This window comes from Diorhabda sublineata, chromosome 2 (assembly GCF_026230105.1).
Source record: "Diorhabda sublineata isolate icDioSubl1.1 chromosome 2, icDioSubl1.1, whole genome shotgun sequence".
In the NCBI taxonomy this organism is placed as follows: domain Eukaryota; kingdom Metazoa; phylum Arthropoda; class Insecta; order Coleoptera; family Chrysomelidae; genus Diorhabda; species Diorhabda sublineata.
In genome coordinates, this window is record NC_079475.1 from 10,512,822 (window position 1) to 10,531,528 (window position 18,707).

The 18,707-nt window shown below is 32.7% G+C and overlaps 2 protein-coding genes across 3 annotated transcripts in view; both read left to right on the plus strand.

The window, feature by feature from the left end:
* The window catches only part of LOC130440597 (uncharacterized), a 43,317-nt gene extending 34,678 nt beyond the window's left edge, over positions 1-8,639 (plus strand). Inside the window, exons 5-7 of the mRNA XM_056773858.1 lie at positions 351-650; positions 4,714-4,957; positions 8,550-8,639. Coding sequence (XP_056629836.1) covers positions 351-650; positions 4,714-4,957; positions 8,550-8,639 — 634 coding nt within the window. The remainder of the gene's footprint in view (positions 1-350; positions 651-4,713; positions 4,958-8,549) is intronic.
* A 6,038-nt stretch (positions 8,640-14,677) lies between these two features.
* LOC130440740 (oxysterol-binding protein-related protein 9-like) overlaps positions 14,678-18,707 on the plus strand; it is a 53,805-nt gene continuing 49,775 nt past the window's right edge. For both annotated transcript variants that reach the window (XM_056774051.1, XM_056774052.1), the window contains exon 1: positions 14,678-14,867. In XM_056774051.1, coding sequence (XP_056630029.1) covers positions 14,769-14,867 — 99 coding nt within the window. In that variant the 5' untranslated portion in view covers positions 14,678-14,768. The remainder of the gene's footprint in view (positions 14,868-18,707) is intronic.

Genomic DNA, 18,707 nt, shown 5'->3' on the forward strand with positions numbered 1-18,707 from the left:
AACCGTAGGCCAGACAGGTTGCTTGTAATGGTATGGATGGGATGGCCATGGTAAGGTTACGTAGACTTCAACCAAGTTTAGCTGACTATAGAATGGCTGGCGCTAAGCTACTCAGACTTTAACCAGGCTTGGACCATTATTGGTTTGCCAAGGCCGGTTCAACCGGCATTAGCCCAAGCTAAGCCCCGTCGTTCAAGTATGAGGATTCCCACGTTGGAGAAGAAGACCCATTATACTGTTAGGTTAAAAATCTACCGATCAATTAAGCGAAGAGAAAACAAAATAATAACAATAAATTCATAATCCTATTATCTTGATCCTAATATACCCATTTCCGTTTTTTTTTTCAGATACCTTCCTTTGAAAATTAACGGAACTCAATTTCCAATTCCTGATGTACAAGAATTGAAAGGAAAGAGAATTTCTAGTGTGGTGGTTCTTGCTCCAATAAGTTACGACTTTTCTGTCAATCGAAAATCAAGAGAAACAACCAGAGAGCTGTCGAAAAAGTCGAATGATATCGATTTAATCGAAGGAACAAGTCTAAAGGAATTGCTGAGGAACCCTTCTTCAGATAATTTTAGGAAATTTCTTGAAACCGAAAACAGAACTAGCAGCGACAAACAAGCAGTTATTTTATTAGTAGCAGAGTGAGTAGTTAACCTGAATTATCTTCGATTTTCGAGCTAGAATATATCTTACCATATTTCAATGATGTATGTAATGTAAATAATTTGGAATTAGGGTCATGGTATTCATAATTTGAGCAACCATTTCAAATAGATTATTTCTTTTCTAACAATTTTATCGATATCTTTGGATATTTTGACAATGGAAATCGAATCGAATTCTACGTTCTTTTTTTGATGACTATTTATCGCTAGCTAATTCTCAGTTAGGAGTTCTATTAAGACGTATTATTTCGCAAATGGAAGAAAGTGGATTGAATTATATTTATAGAAGAACAAAGTAAACGAAAACAATGATCAGTAAATATCCCGGACGAAACGCGGTGCAGCTTCGTTATTGGTTTAAATCAGTTGGACCTTAATATACCACAAATAAAATGCTACGTGGGAGAGGCGAGCGCCACGTCGCTGAAGAAGTCGTTAGATCAGGTGTAATATAGGCATCATATTATTGTACTGCAGTGCGATGGTTTATATTTGTCTGTGGCGTAATTTTCTTAAATATGACTAACACGGAGACAGATGATGAAGTTGTTGACATTAGCTATACTCCACCCTTATTATAAATGTGTTTATTGTGGTAGAAAATGAAGATTTTATTTTAATGGTTCACTATAGGTATAGTTCTTCCAATATCAATTGCATTCATACTAAATTATGAAATGAAAAATAATGGTCACTCTCCGTATAGAATTAGTCAGTCCATTTCTATTCGAAATATTCCTGCTAGACAGTCTGCTATAAGCAGTGGTGTGACTTGGTGAGGTTAATTTACTTCATATTTTTTTTAAATAAATAGAAATATGACGTTCTTCAGACCATGGGCGAATGAAGACAATAAATTGCACAGTGTAGTGAGAATAAAGTCAGACAAGTTATTTTAAATATATGCGAATGTTTAAAAAAAAAAAGGAAAATATTCAGCAATCTGATGATGTGATCATAATAAGAATTGCTGAATTAACAAGAGTAAATAAATATTCCATTTATCGAGTAATCACGAATGGGGTTGCTGTGGATCAATCACAGAATCGAAAAATATGCAAAGAAAAACTGAAATAATTTGACAACAGGTAGCAGATTATCCAGAATACAATTATACCAGTTTAGAAATGTTGCGTTTTGTGAGCATATGGTTTTAAACACAAAAAACTGAATGAACGGATGGCAATAACCGAATCGTCAAGGATAGTTCGATGACTACAAAATTGTTTGCATCAGATAAAAGACTAACGAAGTTCTAATAGACGAATTGGTTACAAAAAAGGCTCAGTTCACGTCTGGTACCCTGTTTAAACCAAACTCCCGCACAGGCTGTTACATTTTACTCGTCTATTCACGTTTTATAATTTGATATTTAGTTGTAGCAAGTTAATGATTTATAATAATCATTTTTTTAAATAAGTTTACAATCGAATGTATTTGTGTTTGTATCTGTATAAATTTTTTTTAATTATCTAAAAATCATCCACCACCCCCTATCGACTTGGGATTGTGGAGGGTAATAAAGAAAAGTGTACTGAACTCAAAAAAAATTATTCCAGCCGTCCGTCATCCCTTGTTAAAAAAATAGAGAGGGTTAAAATAAAACTTTGACTTTTTTGGAATTACGTGTGTTAACAAAATATATAAACAAAAAATACAGCTAAATGTATCGAGTAACCATGAGTAATTATTATTTTATATACATATGAAAAATTTTAAAATTCAATAACTATGTTTTTATGGTAAAATAGGGTAAAAAAAGGATCAAGAGGTGTAGCGGGGATAGGGTGTTAAAAGAGCACGTAAAGATGTTGTATAAATAGTGTTCTTGAGTAGAACCTAACCTAACTTAAAAACAATCACCGACGGCTGATTCCACCTTTCATTTATTGTAATTACCTCCCACAACCCCAAGTCGATAGGATATGGGATATGGGGGATGATTTTTAGATAATCTTCAATTGATATTGGAAGAACTATATATCTTTTCGAATATTTTTAAATAAAGTTGTTCCATATTTTAGCAATTCACTTTATATCTAATCCAAACTTCCCGTTCACATTGTATATTTTTGTAATAATAATTGTAAATAATTATTTATAATTTATATAATTAATCTGCTGTATGAAAGCGCAAATTATTTCTTAAGTGCGGAGTGCGGTCCTGTTATATGGTCAACTTTGGAGCTTTCAACCCTGATCACGTGCTCTATGCGTGAATATGTTTTGATTTACCATTTTTCTTCAATTTGGGATATCACTTGTCATCCTAATACCACATAAAACAAATTATTTGAGTAGAACTCTTTTTAATTACTTCATAACTCATAAAATTTATATTAACCTATCAGTAGACTATTTCTACTTCGATAGAATAGGATTATTTTATTTGTTGAGAGGTGTGAAAATACTATTTACACACAATAAGTGGGAGTCTCGCCTCGGTTAGGGTGACGCCCTACCACACCTCTGCTTCCACCTTTACAGAATTTTGGGACCGCTTAAACATTATTTCACTTTCGCACACACAATTTCACGTTGTCTGATATATTATTTCTATACTTCTTCTTTTTCTTTGTGGTGATCAGTACTTATTCTTCTTCTTATTTGTGGTGATAGGCTCAATCCTAGATTATTCATCCAGGCTAATTTTTTCACTGCTACTGAAGTCTCTTAATTGAAAGTCAGCTCTCTTTATTCCAAGGAAATCTTCTATCATCTTGACAAAAGTAGTCGAAAGTCAGTAGGTTTTCAGTAGTGAGGATGGTGTTTATTTCTCTACGGCATTTTTCTCTTTATATATTCCCCTGACAGTAAAGAGGGGATCGGCGTCGTCGTTGCTGTTACAGTATTGACATATTAGGCTGTCAATTACGTGGAAACGATACAGTTAGCTCTTAAATACCATGTCCTTAAAGTGCTAAAAACTCATTTCGCCGTGTTTCTTATTGATTCAATCGGGTAAGTTTTGAATGAGTGTTCTCATCCAGTTGTTTGTGTTTTCCCAACGATTTTTCCATCGAAGCATAATGGTATTACAAGTCGTAGTTTTGTCGGCTCCCGAGTGCCCTTCATGTGGTTCTGTGACTAGCAAATCTACGGGTGGGCCCTTGGCGAGTACTGCGATAGTTGAGATAGTCGGGTATTCACAGCGGCACGCGTACGTTTTCCGTGGCGCCTGGATTTGAATATGCCATTTTGTAAATCGACCCAGAATAAGTCGAAAACTAGGAATAAAATTTTTCGAGATATCGATACTTAAAGCTGGGAAAATTCATTTTTCTCAACCTAACCCAACTTAACCTAACCTAACTATTTCGTGGTTGAGTGCAAAAAGTTCAAAAATCGTGTATTTTTTACAGCCAAAATTGTCTAAAAAAATTTTTCTTCGCGTGATGATTATTTTAGTTTTATTTTATTATTATTTTTATTTTCTTATGGGGGGCTTTACCCCCTTTCCTCCCGGGGTAAATGATATAAAAATTGAATAAAAAATCTTTTGTTTATTGAATTACAAGATTCATATTGAATTTGAAGTGATAAAATACTCATTTGAAACGAAGTATTAAACGTGATAAAGCGAATTTTGAACTAACGTTTGATTATCATTTCAAGTATCGATATCTCGAAAACGAAGCGAGATTTTGGCCTAATTAAGCCAAATCTGTTAAATTGCTGCGTCACGGCAATCGTACTCTCCCTTTCACAGCAAACTCTTTGCTGCCATCTCCATAATTTCTCTTCATACTAAAGCTGCGTGGAGAATGGTTAAGTAGGCACATGAACACAGTACTTTTCTTGATAACACGCCAATAAGCTTTGAAGTTTTCTTGATGGTTTTAGCTTCCTGTCCATTCTATTCCTAGATACGTTTTCTACGCCTCATAGCTGTTTTCTACATTTTTTCTGGAAGAATAATATTGTGAATCATTTGATAATTTGCTATCCAGTATTAGCCTATTTATAAATGAAGAATAGTTTGAAAATCTCAATTGATTTGTGGGGTTTATTGATTCAAGTAATGTTTTTTCCTTTCTAGTTCTGATTCTGTGGACGGTCAAAAAGAAATTTTCATGTATGACGTAGCAACACAAACCGTGAACAAATTGGACGGAGAATTATCATCTGCCTTTGTAGAAGCTGCTGAAGCGAATTCTGATGATAGCGCTGAGGATTTTGCCTCTTCGAATATTGTGGAAACGACTGTTCCGTTACAGCTTCAAAAAAGTGGACAAAGCTTTTCTGACTTCGAGATGAGCGCAAGAAGCAACATCGAATCGAAGGTAAAAAAAAATATATTATTATAAATTGGTCTAATAACGAATAGAAAATGTATGTGTAAATATAGAGATACAATCTTTTGTTGATATATGGGCTTTGTGGATTTTTTTGAAATTATATATTCCGTGCCTTCTAATGCCTATTTATAGGGACAACTAGTGTTGTCATGTTCTCACCTAACAAAACCTCTTGTTTATTCGAAAGCGTAGATGCCATGAGCACGGTAATGAGATTGTTTTTATGCCCTCGATTCTGTTCGATAAAATAGTGTGACGCCAGTTCATCGATTGATTTTGTAAAAAAAACACGTTTTGTCCTCAATTTTTTCTCCTTCTTTCCAGTTTTTATTCTTCAGTGAGTGTGCAAAATTTGAGCTCCACAAATATTTGGAAATTCCAATACTAGACTTGAAATTATAAATCACCAATAATCACTGATAGTTGACCTAAACTCGGCTCCTTATGACCATTTATCCGTCCGTCCTAGAAAGCTATCATCCCCTTTCCAACTTTATCACTACTTGCGTTAACTGATCAATTCTACTGAACATTTAGACCAAACTACGAACATTAATAGTTTAAGTTAGCGCTATATAAAATTAGCTTCAAGGAAGCAGACCTTAGTTTTCGATTGACCTAGATGGCAAGGCAAATATTTCCATGAAAAATCTTTGAAACTTTTTTATCTCCATCAAAATTCCCAAATTAATGTAAAATTTTCAAGTATCATTCCATCTTTTCCAAAATATCTCCTTATCTATATCTTCTATATCTCCCTATAGGAAATTTTGAAATCCTGAATATTTCATTTACAAATTTCACTATTTTATGTAAGAAGAAGGGACTTTTGAATAGCAAGGCAAATATTTCCATGAAAAATCATTGAAACCTTATTTCCATCAAAATTTCAAAATTAGTGTCAAAATTTCAAGAGCCATTTCAGGGATGGATTTTGTAAGGAATCCACGTCTTGTCCTCTGCGACAATCTTTTCTAAAAATCTCCTTTTTCATGATTACTATTAGGAAATTTTGAAATCCTGAATATTTCATTTACAAATTTCACCATTTTGTGTAAGAAGAAGGGACTTTTGAATAGCAAGGCAAATATTTCCATAAAAAATCTTTGAAACCTTATTTCCATCAAAATTTCCAAATTACTGTCAAAATTTCAAAAGCCATTTCAGGGATGGATTTTGTAAGGACTCCACGTCTTGTCCTCTGCGACAATCTTTTCTAAAAATCTCCTTTTTCATGATTACTATTAGGAAATTTTGAAATCCTGAATATTTCATTTACAAATTTCACCATTTTGTGTAAGAAGAAGGGACTTTTGAATAGCAAGGCAAATATTTCCATGAAAAATCTTTGAAACCTTATTTCCATCAAAATTTCCAAATTACTGTCAAAATTTCAAAAGCCATTTCAGGGATGGATTTTGTAAGGACTCCACGTCTTGTCCTCTGCGACAATCTTTTCTAAAAATCTCCTTTTTCATGATTACTATTAGGAAATTTTGAAATCCTGAATATTTCATTTACAAATTTCACCATTTTGTGTAAGAAGAAGGGACTTTTGAATAGCAAGGCAAATATTTCCATGAAAAATCTTTGAAACCTTATTTCCATCAAAATTTCCAAATTACTGTCAAAATTTCAAGAGCCATTTCAGGGATGGATTTTGTAAGGACTCCACGTCTTGTCCTCTGCGACAATCTTTTCTAAAAATCTCCTTTTTCATGATTACTATTAGGAAATTTTGAAATCCTGAATATTTCATTTACAAATTTCACCGTTTTGTGTAAGAAGAAGGGACTTTTGAATAGCAAGGCAAATATTTCCATGAAAAATCTTTGAAACCTTATTTCCATCAAAATTTCCAAATTACTGTCAAAATTTCAAGAGCCATTTCAGGGATGGATTTTGTAAGGACTCCACGTCTTGTCCTCTGCGACAATCTTTTCTAAAAATCTCCTTTTTCATGATTACTATTAGGAAATTTTGAAATCCTGAATATTTCATTTACAAATTTCACCATTTTGTGTAAGAAGAAGGGACTTTTGAATAGCAAGGCAAATATTTCCATGAAAAATGTTTGAAACCTTATTTCCATCAAAATTTCCAAATTACTGTCAAAATTTCAAGAGCCATTTCAGGGATGGATTTTGTAAGGACTCCACGTCTTGTTCTCTGCGACAATCTTTTCTAAAAATCTCCTTTTTCATGATTACTATTAGGAAATTTTGAAATCCTGAATATTTCATTTACAAATTTCACCATTTTGTGTAAGAAGAAGGGACTTTTGAATAGCAAGGCAAATATTTCCATGAAAAATCTTTGAAACCTTATTTCCATCAAAATTTCAAAATTAGTGTCAAAATTTCAAGATCCATTTCAGGGATGGATTTTGTAAGGACTCCACGTCTTGTTCTCTGCGACAATCTTTTCTAAAAATCTCCTTTTTCATGATTACTATTAGGAAATTTTGAAATCCTGAATATTTCATTTACAAATTTCACCATTTTGTGTAAGAAGAAGGGACTTTTGAATAGCAAGGCAAATATTTCCATGAAAAATCTTTGAAACCTTATTTCCATCAAAATTTCAAAATTAGTGTCAAAATTTCAAGAGCCATTTCAGGGATGGATTTTGTAAGGACTCCACGTCTTGTCCTCTGCAACAATCTTTTCTAAAAATCTCCTTTTTCATGATTACTATTAGGAAATTTTGAAATCCTGAATATTTCATTTACAAATTTCACTATTTTGTGTAAGAAGAAGGGACTTTTGAATAGCAAGGCAAATATTTCCATGAAAAATCTTTGAAACCTTATTTCCATCAAAATTTCCAAATTACTGTCAAAATTTCAAGAGCCATTTCAGGGATGGATTTTGTAAGGACTCCACGTCTTGTCCTCTGCGACAATCTTTTCTAAAAATCTCCTTTTTCATGATTACTATTAGGAAATTTTGAAATCCTGAATATTTCATTTACAAATTTCACCATTTTGTGTAAGAAGAAGGGACTTTTGAATAGCAAGGCAAATATTTCCATGAAAAATCTTTGAAACCTTATTTCCATCAAAATTTCCAAATTACTGTCAAAATTTCAAGAGCCATTTCAGGGATGGATTTTGTAAGGACTCCACGTCTTGTCCTCTGCGACAATCTTTTCTAAAAATCTCCTTTTTCATGATTACTATTAGGAAATTTTGAAATCCTGAATATTTCATTTACAAATTTCACCGTTTTGTGTAAGAAGAAGGGACTTTTGAATAGCAAGGCAAATATTTCCATGAAAAATCTTTGAAACCTTATTTCCATCAAAATTTCCAAATTACTGTCAAAATTTCAAGAGCCATTTCAGGGATGGATTTTGTAAGGACTCCACGTCTTGTCCTCTGCGACAATCTTTTCTAAAAATCTCCTTTTTCATGATTACTATTAGGAAATTTTGAAATCCTGAATATTTCATTTACAAATTTCACCATTTTGTGTAAGAAGAAGGGACTTTTGAATAGCAAGGCAAATATTTCCATAAAAATCTTTGAAACCCTTCAATTTCCATCTTAATTTTCATATTAATGTAAAATTTTCAGGTGCCAATTATAAATATATCCCAAGATGAGGACATGGAAACACAAGCATCAGAGCAACTAGGAAATTTCGTTGATATATCCGCATATTGAAGATTTCAGTGTTTCCATTACAATCAAAATAATGTGAAGACTGGTGAAAAATTTGCATCATGTAAATATAAATATTAAGTTATACAGAGTAGCGATAAAAACTCGATCATTTTGTCTCTTTATTTGGTTTCTATCAATCACAAAATAGAAATACATTTTTAGTAAATAACTTTTTGTTATACATAATAAGAAAAAAATTATAATATTAAGCAATATCTTGAGCTTCCACAGCATACAGTTTTCCCTTGTACGAAAACTAATCCATTTGCTGTGCCCCTGTTTTATTTTTGGTTCAAAAAAAAAAATAAAAAAATCAATGCTGATGTAATTTCTAATTGTATGGGGTATAAAAAGATTCATTTATATTCCATATCTATCGAAGATTACCCAAGTTAATTGTAAAATTTGATCAATTTTTAATAAAAATTTGATGATTCAAATCTTGTAAGCCTCGTATAATTGGTCCAGAATACATTTAGGTGAATAAAATATAATCTGAAATGAATAACGAATTAGTATTATGAAAATGGAGTGCGATAAAGTCTGGATAGCGTGATTTTTAAGAAATTTTTTATAAGAAATTAAAACAAATGATGCATGGCTCGCACTCCATTCGGGTTCAGAAATTTGTGAAAAATTATTTCGTGTATCCTAATGTCCTAATTCTAATCACCAGCTTTGAAAATTTCATGTTATTGAATGATCTGTAGCTTATATTATAAATGATTTTGATTTTATTCTCTGTATGAGCATTTGATCAATCTTTAACAACATGAAAAACGATAATTGTACAGTGTAAGATATTTTATATTATTTTTGTAATAAAAATGTGAATCGGTCTTTTTATTCAATTACTTCCCCCTCCTCTAATGAAACTAAAAGTAGTATTTGAATGACATAATCTATTAGGTACTTATTGACTAACATAAAGCCACTTATTTAATGATGGTTATTAAATCAAAACATCACGAAAATCATTATATTAGATAAAATAACAATTCTGGAATCTATAAATAACAAAAAATCACTTTCACTTAAGGTTCAGAAAGTAATAAAATAACGAAGTAGTCGTGATCCATAGGCGCATCGCTTCTTTTAGTAGACAGTTGAAGTTATACCTCTAAATAACTAAAGTGCAATTTTTTTGAATTGTTTTATTTTTCCATAGGTAAGTTCAGAGCATTGTGTCATACTGGTTATAGAGGGTGTTTCAAAAAAAGGTTATCCCGTATCTAGGATACGAGCTCCAGCTATTAAATAACGAGACTGCGCGCCTAGAGGGTGCCCTAGACCAGGGGTGCTCAAACTTGAACTGCTGGCGATCTACCTCAATATTTTTAGACTACTTACGATCGACTCTGAGAGGCTGCAAGTATGTGTGATGCAGGGTTGTCGTACATACACGATACACCCTACCTACCTAGGTAGGGTGTACCGTAGCATATACAGATATTAGCTTCCACACAATATAGGTACATTATTTTAGTCAAGGTTTGGGTTAGGTTTAGTTAGGTTCTTCTCTACAATATCAATGAAAAAACTCATAATTATTCAAAATTGCGAGTTTATTGGTTGTTACAAAACAAAAGAGTTACATATGGTGTTGAACCTAACTAAAGAGTGGCTTCGGATGTTGAAGCGTTGCACTGCATGTCCTCAGCATACTTTTCATAAGATGGTACGTAACCACTGAGTGCTAATCGCAAGCATGATGACATATGATCATCAGTTAGTCGATTGCGATATTTTGACTTAATTATCTTCATTTCAGAAAATGCAGACGCGCACAAGTAAGTTTACCCAAACAATGCCGTCAGTTGAAGGGCGATTTGCCTTAAATTTGGATATTTATCTTCAGATATAAAACACCAGAAATTTGTATCAGATGCTGTAGCTTTGAGATGTATATCTGATATAATCTGTACCAACTCATTTTCAAAAAGAACATGAGTTCATATTAAACTGACTTGCTATTTCAGTAGCTAATTCCTCAATGTTTTTACATGAAAAAGGATAACTCATAAATGATGCTATATTTTCCAATTTACTGCAATCATAAAAACGCATTTCGAATTGTCCTAAAATATTTGATAATTCAGCCTCATACGTATCATAATTAAACTGAGGAATCCTTGCTTTCAAAGACGAAAAATGTTTCAGATCCTTTATTTTCAATTGATCTATCATAAGTTGCAATTTACTTTTGAATGCGTTTACTGCGCTAATCATCTCAATAATAGTTTTTCCTTTAGTTTGAAGCTCCAAGTTAACGATGTTTAAGTTCATTGTGATGTCAGTCAAAAATACCAAATCAGTCAGCCATTTTTCGTTTTTCAAAATCTGAGTGTCATCACCTCTTTCGTCTAGATTCGAGCTGTTATTTCGGGCAATAATTCTAGAAACCTTTGTAGGAACTTTCCGCGACTCAACCACCAGACATCTGTGTGAAGAACTAAATCAGTGTGTTCAGCTGACTCCCTATCTTCCAACTGCAACTGAAAGAGCCGCCGTTGCAAGCTGCGTGCACGGATGGAATTCACAATTTTTATTGCAATGCCCATAATTTCCTCCGTGTTTAAAACACAAAACTTGTTGATGTATAATGCAATGGAATGAAAAAAAATGAAGGGAATTCTTCATTAGCTTGACACAATGCCACAAAACCGTTTTTGTTTCCAGTCATTGCTTGTGCTCCATCGGTTGTAATGCAATTTATTTATTGGTAGCTCGTAGTTTTTTACAAAATAAAAGAAAACTTCATATATATCTTCGCCACGAGTCTTCCCCTTCAGAGGAATGATTGTCAAAAATTCTTCCTTAGCCGACATGTCATTGAATACCATCCGAATAAAAATACACAGCTGGGCAGTGTCTGTCATATCGGTGGATTCGTCGAACTGTAAAGAAAAGTATGTACATTCCATGATATCATGTTTTAGTTTATCTGCGATGTCCTCACTCATGACTTCAATACGCCTTGTGACAGTCGGACGAGATAACTGAAGTTCTCTAATAGCAGACATGATTTCTGTTTTTTTTTTTTTAAATCTCCAAATAAAGTCTCACCCGCTCCAATAAATGCTTCCTTCACCACCGATCCATCTTCGAATTGTTTCTTGTGTTTCGCCAATATATGAGATATTGTAAATGACGCGATCGTAGCAGCTTTTGATTGTTTGGCTGGTCTTGTGAACATGGTTTGTTCTTTTTTCAAAAAAGATATAAAATCACTTACTTTTCGTTTTCTTAATTCACTCTGTGGCGGAAAATCCTTTTGATAGTTTTTATGAACCGTTTTATGATGTCTCTCTAAGTTACCACGCTCAGGTATTGCAACTGACGCACGACAAATAACACAAATGCACTTATCCTTCACCATACAAAAGAAAAATTCTTCCTCCCAATCCTTATTAAAATGATACGTTTTAGATTTCTTCACTGCACTCATTTTCCACTATTTAATAATAAACTTTGTATCGACGTAGTATCGCTATCAAGTTACAATTCAGACTGACTCCAATTCATGCAGGCGCAACATTTATATCGGCGTGAAAGAAAGTCTCGAATGTTCCCGTCAAACGCGCCGCCCGAAACTAGACAGTACAGTCTAGTCTAGAAACAACGCGGTTTTCTTTGACAAGTGCCGCGCGTTCCTTTGATAAAGCCGCCTTTTGCCGCAAGCAGTGTTATTTTATTACGTAATACATTTTTGTAGATTAGTTACTTACCTACTTATTAATAATTTTTTTCTTCTCTACTCAAAAAGCACTCGCGATCGACTGGTCGATCGCGATCGACCGTTTGAGCACCCCTGCCCTAGACGGTTGATATTTTGTGTATGCGCGTCTCAAAACACGTTTCCGTCACTATTAGAGTATTTGTGCTGTAGCGGTTTGAAACAAACGTGTTTTCTTCTCGTGATGAAAAACAAATTTCTCGTTAAATTGAAAAAAACTCCGACTGAGTTCTAAAAATTGTTGTAATAGGTCTCTGGGGATAATTCTCTATCTCGTGCGCTTGTTTTTGAGTGAGAGCCGATAAAGCAAATTAAAATTCAAGGCAATAATGAACGTTTTTTTCGACATGTATCATGATGACTGAATGGGTTCCAGAGGATCAGACTATTAACCAGACTTACTATTTGTTAGTTTTGGCAACACTGCAAGAACAAGTTCGTAAAAAACTGCACGATTTTACACCAGGACAATGCACCTGCCCATAACGCGCTATCTGTGAAGCAGTATTTGGCCAGTAAGCGTACTACAATTCAATGCAATGGGACGGGGGACGGGGTTACGTTCAGGAAGTAGCAGATAAATCAGAATCATGCAATGATCTCTTTTTCGAAAACATATCACCCTGATCACCAAGATCGTCAGAAATAGTAGAGCATGTATAGAACATGATTGGTTGAAAGGTGTTGAATGTGCTGCATTCTTCATAAACATTAGCAGCTTATGAAGTTGAGGTAGCTTATAATGGGATATAACAATATCAGACCCAAACCAAGAGGCAATAATGAGTATATTAGAAATCAGTCAATATATAATTCAATTACTATAATGAAATTATAATAAAAACAAATCACTAGAAAGTTTCAACGAGTGGATGGAACCAAAATGTTTCCTCAAGATATTTAAGAATTTTAATCCGTATCATTAGGCTTGCCAGATGTCCGGTTTTCGACCGGACAGTTCGTTTTTTTCGAGGATCATCCGGTTGAAAAATTGTTGGTAAACCGGATAAGCACATATAATTATGAAAAGGAAGAGTGCTTTGATTTCTTTGAAAGTGAATACAGGGATGTTATTCGACACGTTCCTACAAGATGGCTAAGTTTGTTTAAAGCACTTGATACAGTACTATCATCATGGGAACCATTAAAACGGTGTTTCTTAGAACAAGGCCTCGAAAATTCTCCTACGGCACTTTGGGGTATTTATCAGATCAAGAAAACGAAATTGCAAATGAGACCAATCCTATTTATAATGAACTGTATTGTATTTTACTTATAATTTTACGACGTCTTTCCAAGAAATTTTGCTTTTGCTAGAAAAACATACTACAGCAACGTATAATCTGTATAATATAATGATTAAATTCAGAAACACCCTTTAAAAAAAATAAGCGACCAACATTTTGGCATAAAAATACACATGGCCTTGAAGAATATCAGAATATCATTCTAAATAATTTGTGACGAATACTCTAAATGTTTTCCAAAGCGCTCTAGTTTACAAAGCAAAGTGGTATAGCTTTGAAAATAATCATTTTAAGACTTTTAGTTGCTTAGATTTGGAATCCGGAATATTGCCCATCCTGGATCAATTGATAGATTTGTGGTTAATTTCTCCTTGGTAACAAGAGCAACTTCCCGTACTTGAAGGTAAAACAGTTGATTGTGGTGTACCTTCTTCAAGAAAGAGGTAGCACCAAGTTTAACTTTGTTTGCAGCATTCCCTTATCCAATGTCTTCGTAGAAAGGATATTTAGTGTTATGGGAAATGTTTGGACAAATGAAAGAAATCGTAGAAAGCGTTGAGTGTGAGCTCTGTGTTTTTTCAACATAAACAGTAGTTGCATCGAATTTAAAATAAGATATCAAGAAATAGGGTGTTATTAAAAGCAGCGGCATCTATGTGAAATATATTAAAAAGTGAAAAAAAGTTTAGTTACCTACAAAAATATTAAATATTCTGTGTTTTTTAAACTTGTTATTGTGGAATAAAATAGCTTTATCTTTTGAAATTAGAACCTGTCCGGTTTTTTTTTCCGAACACGCCTGGAAAGTGATTTTCTTCAAATAATAAAATATTGTTTACATACATACATATTTGCTAAGTATGTCAAGAGTCCATTAATAAGATGAGAATTCCAAAATACTTGAAACGAGGGAGTATATAATAAAATAAAAGAAATTTGTCATAGGAGGAACGTTTGTTGGAAATTAACCTGATAACAGGCAACATACATTACTCTCCTTTGTATTACTGGTTGCGGCAATGACAACACTTACGCGCAAGTGTCATTAAATTTTCAATTAAATGTCAAATTAGTGACTAAACAATCACTATGATGTCAGTGTACTTTATATGATTTTGTGTGTAGTTTTTCTTGAATTTCGTGGATATGGAAGGGTCTCTTAGCAAATGGACTAATGTTATGAAGGGATGGCAATACAGATGGTTCGTGTTAGACGATAATTCTGGTCTGCTGTCCTATTATACGGTAAGCGAACATCTCACCATCTTACCTAGTTCCATAACCCAAGTTCTACTCATTTCATATTTAATTTCATGTACTGAATTTGTATTTTCGGTTAAAAACAAGTTTATATCACATTAGGTTGCATAACCACAGTTAGTGAATTTTTAATTAGTGATTCAACTTATTTACACGTTTTTTTTCGGGGATTTTTAATGAAACTTAGGCAGTTGTAGATGTAATTGGTTTCAGTTTATTATCAGTTTAATTCTAATTACATTCATTAATTCTAAAAGTTTAGTATTGTTTACAAACGATTCACTTTAACAACTTATTCTCAGTGGCGTTTCATTTGAAAATGGTATATGTAATAATATACATAAATTCAAGGAAATATTAGTAAATATTGGCACTTAATAATAATAATAATAATGGTGAAAATTAGAATTATTTTATATCATTAATTACTCTTATTAGTGATTATATGTATCATTAATATTAATATAGACATATATTTGATAGACTATATCAAAATTTGTTATAGTCAACTATGCAATTAATGATTTTGTTGAACACACCAATAAAATCAAAATTGAATAATTAATTTACTGAATCTACACATGTCATACTAAAAGTCTTAGCAGGAAATGTGAAATCTAATGTTAGTAAAATAAAAAATAATCACCTATGTAGTATTCAAAAAACAAAAATTAGATTATATTAGATTTATTAATTCAAGCAAGTAGTTGGTACTGTGTTGTAGAATTACATTTTGAGTACAATAAGGCATTAAGAATAGAATTAATGTCTATTTTGATGAATCCAGTCAATTGGATAATCAAATTCAAATAATAAGTACAAATTTTAAATCAGGCAAATTTACAGGAACAGCATTTTCAGGATTATACTTTTGTTAGTATTTCTGTTAGTTATGATGTCTCTATCAAAGTTTAAAGAACTTATTTTCTGGAACTGTACACAGTTCTCATGTATATACGTTCCTTGTATTCAGTTAGTAAATCCACTCTTATATTTATTAAATTACTTACCGAAACAGCGATTTAAAAAATGAATTAACTTTTGTAATTGAATTTCCAAATTGTACCTAGTGTCTAAAAGTCACATTGGTGTTTAAACATATGCCTGACACATCTTCGTGTCTGACACTTTATTAAAAAAGGACCTTGTCCTTCTAATCTCTAATCAGACTTAAACAACAACAGAGGTGTAAGGGAAGTAGGTCTCCTATTTGCCTCCAAAGATTGAAATCTATAAGATTCTTATATAAAGTAATTCTAGCATCCCTAGATCTTATTTGTGAACTAGCTATAAGTAGTAATAAGAGTTTATTTGCCCTACATTGACACCATTATGATAATGGTTTATGATTTTAACAACTTTTTACTGGAAAGGTTTGTCATCTCTTAACTTTGGTCAATAATTTTTTTTATGTATTCACTCATTTTTATATTTGTAATATTGAGTAAACATTATTGATATCTAAATGCACTTTTTATACTACTAGTATTTTATATTCATTAATAAATATCATTTTCTTCCTCACTCCTTATTTTTTCCTCAATTTTTTAGAAAAATCTTATTATGATTACTTATATTTTTTTTAAAAATTCCATTTTTTCACATTCAAAATTTATTACTTTTAAATAGGTAGTGTTAATAAAAGTAAATTTGAAGCAACTAACTATTTATTTCTGTGAAAGACAGAGAAGTGTTAAGTTAAATGTACATGGTTAGCTTATAGTAGGGAAACACCTTCATACTTTACACATTGGAAAGGATAGAAACATCCAAATTCGATTAACTTCTCTTCTACATTATTTATAGTACAGGAAAATTAGGCGATTTTTAGCTAAAATCTTAAGTTGAATTGGGCGGTTTTGATTTTCAAGATTCTTGTAGGTTTTGTGATACTGAATAAGACTAACAACTATTTACAAAATTACGAGCACGTATTTCCGAAATTTTGGGACTTAAAAACGCGAATAACTCGAAAACTACGAGGAATTCGAAAAACACTGCCGTAACAAATAATGTAGAGTACAAAATTCTCTACCAAAAAGTATGTCATATATCATATATCATCTAATGATTTGATTCAAATATCGCCGTCTAAGGCTAGATATCTCCTTGACTAATGGTTCGCAGTTGGAAATGAAGATGTCGCCAGAAGGCGTCGACTGAGGAATATTTAACTACATGAATCAAGTAGCAGCGCCGACTGGCTGTGTCTCCAGTTCGGATTAGATATTCCGAACGAGAGGTCGTTATGCTACTCCGAAGAGATGCAATAACCTCGAAACTAGTCAGTAGTTACGACCCTCTCCTTGTAATTGCGAGCCGCCATTAGGGATGTCAATTTCGGCGGATTGTCGATGACATCACGTTCTTCGGAGGAGATTTTATTCAATATTTTTCGTGGTATTAGCCAGGAAAGTAGTTGTTTGCTCCTTTCCTCAAATAGATATTATGTTTTTTAATTAGAGAGAATGCCTCATATATCACCTAACGATTTGATTCACGTATCGTTGTTTACGCTGTCTAATCTTATCATTATTTACGCAATTTAATAAAAAACTTGATTCAATTCACAATTATCTTATCGTGTCGCATAATACACATAATTTGTAGCCGGCCATAGTACGGCTGAATAATCGAAATCAAATTCTATGTGTTAAGAATTACATAAAAGTGTAATTACGTACGAAATGAAAACTGTGTGTTGTAAATTTTTTCCTGTAAGTTAATTGAAAATTTCACATTTAAATCATCACGATAATTACCAATATCAATATAAAATATTCTACCAACTAAAAACCAGTCCAACAGTATAAATTTTAGTAAAGTCTAGATAAATTTGACCAAAACATTAACATCTGTTATTTAATACAATATTTAAATTTGGGCGCTGTTTATTTGAACATTTTTGTTTAAATTGTTATTTTACTGTATGAACTGCCTCCATGTCGATAGCAAAATATAGATTTTTTTCAAATAACGTTCCATTACAACAAAACATTATCAGTAGATAACTGTGTTAAAGGACAGAAATTTCAATACTGTCGTCAAATGTTTCAAATCAGGCATTAGACTAAGAAGTGTTTATAGGCGAATAAGAAATTCTGGGCTTTTTCGGTAACTCAGTTGGTGTTACCTTTTTAACTATGAAACATTTTATTCAATCCCTTTTTCGTTCTACCTCATCTGCGTAGACAAGGATCTGTGTTTTCTTGTACCCTGGATTCCTATGCTACTAATTCTCAGGATCATTTCTAGTAAAGGGTTGAAGAGCACTGTTGATAGTGGCTCTGTTTGCTTCGAACTGCGTTACGATTTATTGTTTCATCTGTCATATTAACGTAGTTTTCTTCCGAAAATTTGACATCAAATAATAAAATCTGATGTTAAATATTAAAGAATTATTTTCAGGTAATATCAATAAATCGTTCAGAACAATTATCAATGACGTAGAAACCTTTGCTATCAGAAGATTAGCACCACGTTATTGAGATTATAATAGGGAAACTGTAATCGGTTTAAATATCCGGTTAAACTCAGTTAACAGTACCGGGTGGGCAATTTAGAACGGCCGTCGGCTATATTCTCAGAAACGGATTATATTACAGCTTCAGGGAAACAAAAGTATCCCCCGGAAACACGTGGAAATTATTTTCAGAATTTTAGGTCCACCACTTGAGGGCATATTTGAAAATACAAAATAAAATTTTTTCAAATTTATCGAATTAAGTGGCACTTTATATTCGATATACCTAAACCGGCTCTTTTATCGACTTTGAATAAGAACACGTTCTTATCACTGAGTAGATTGGTAAATTTATTTTTGGG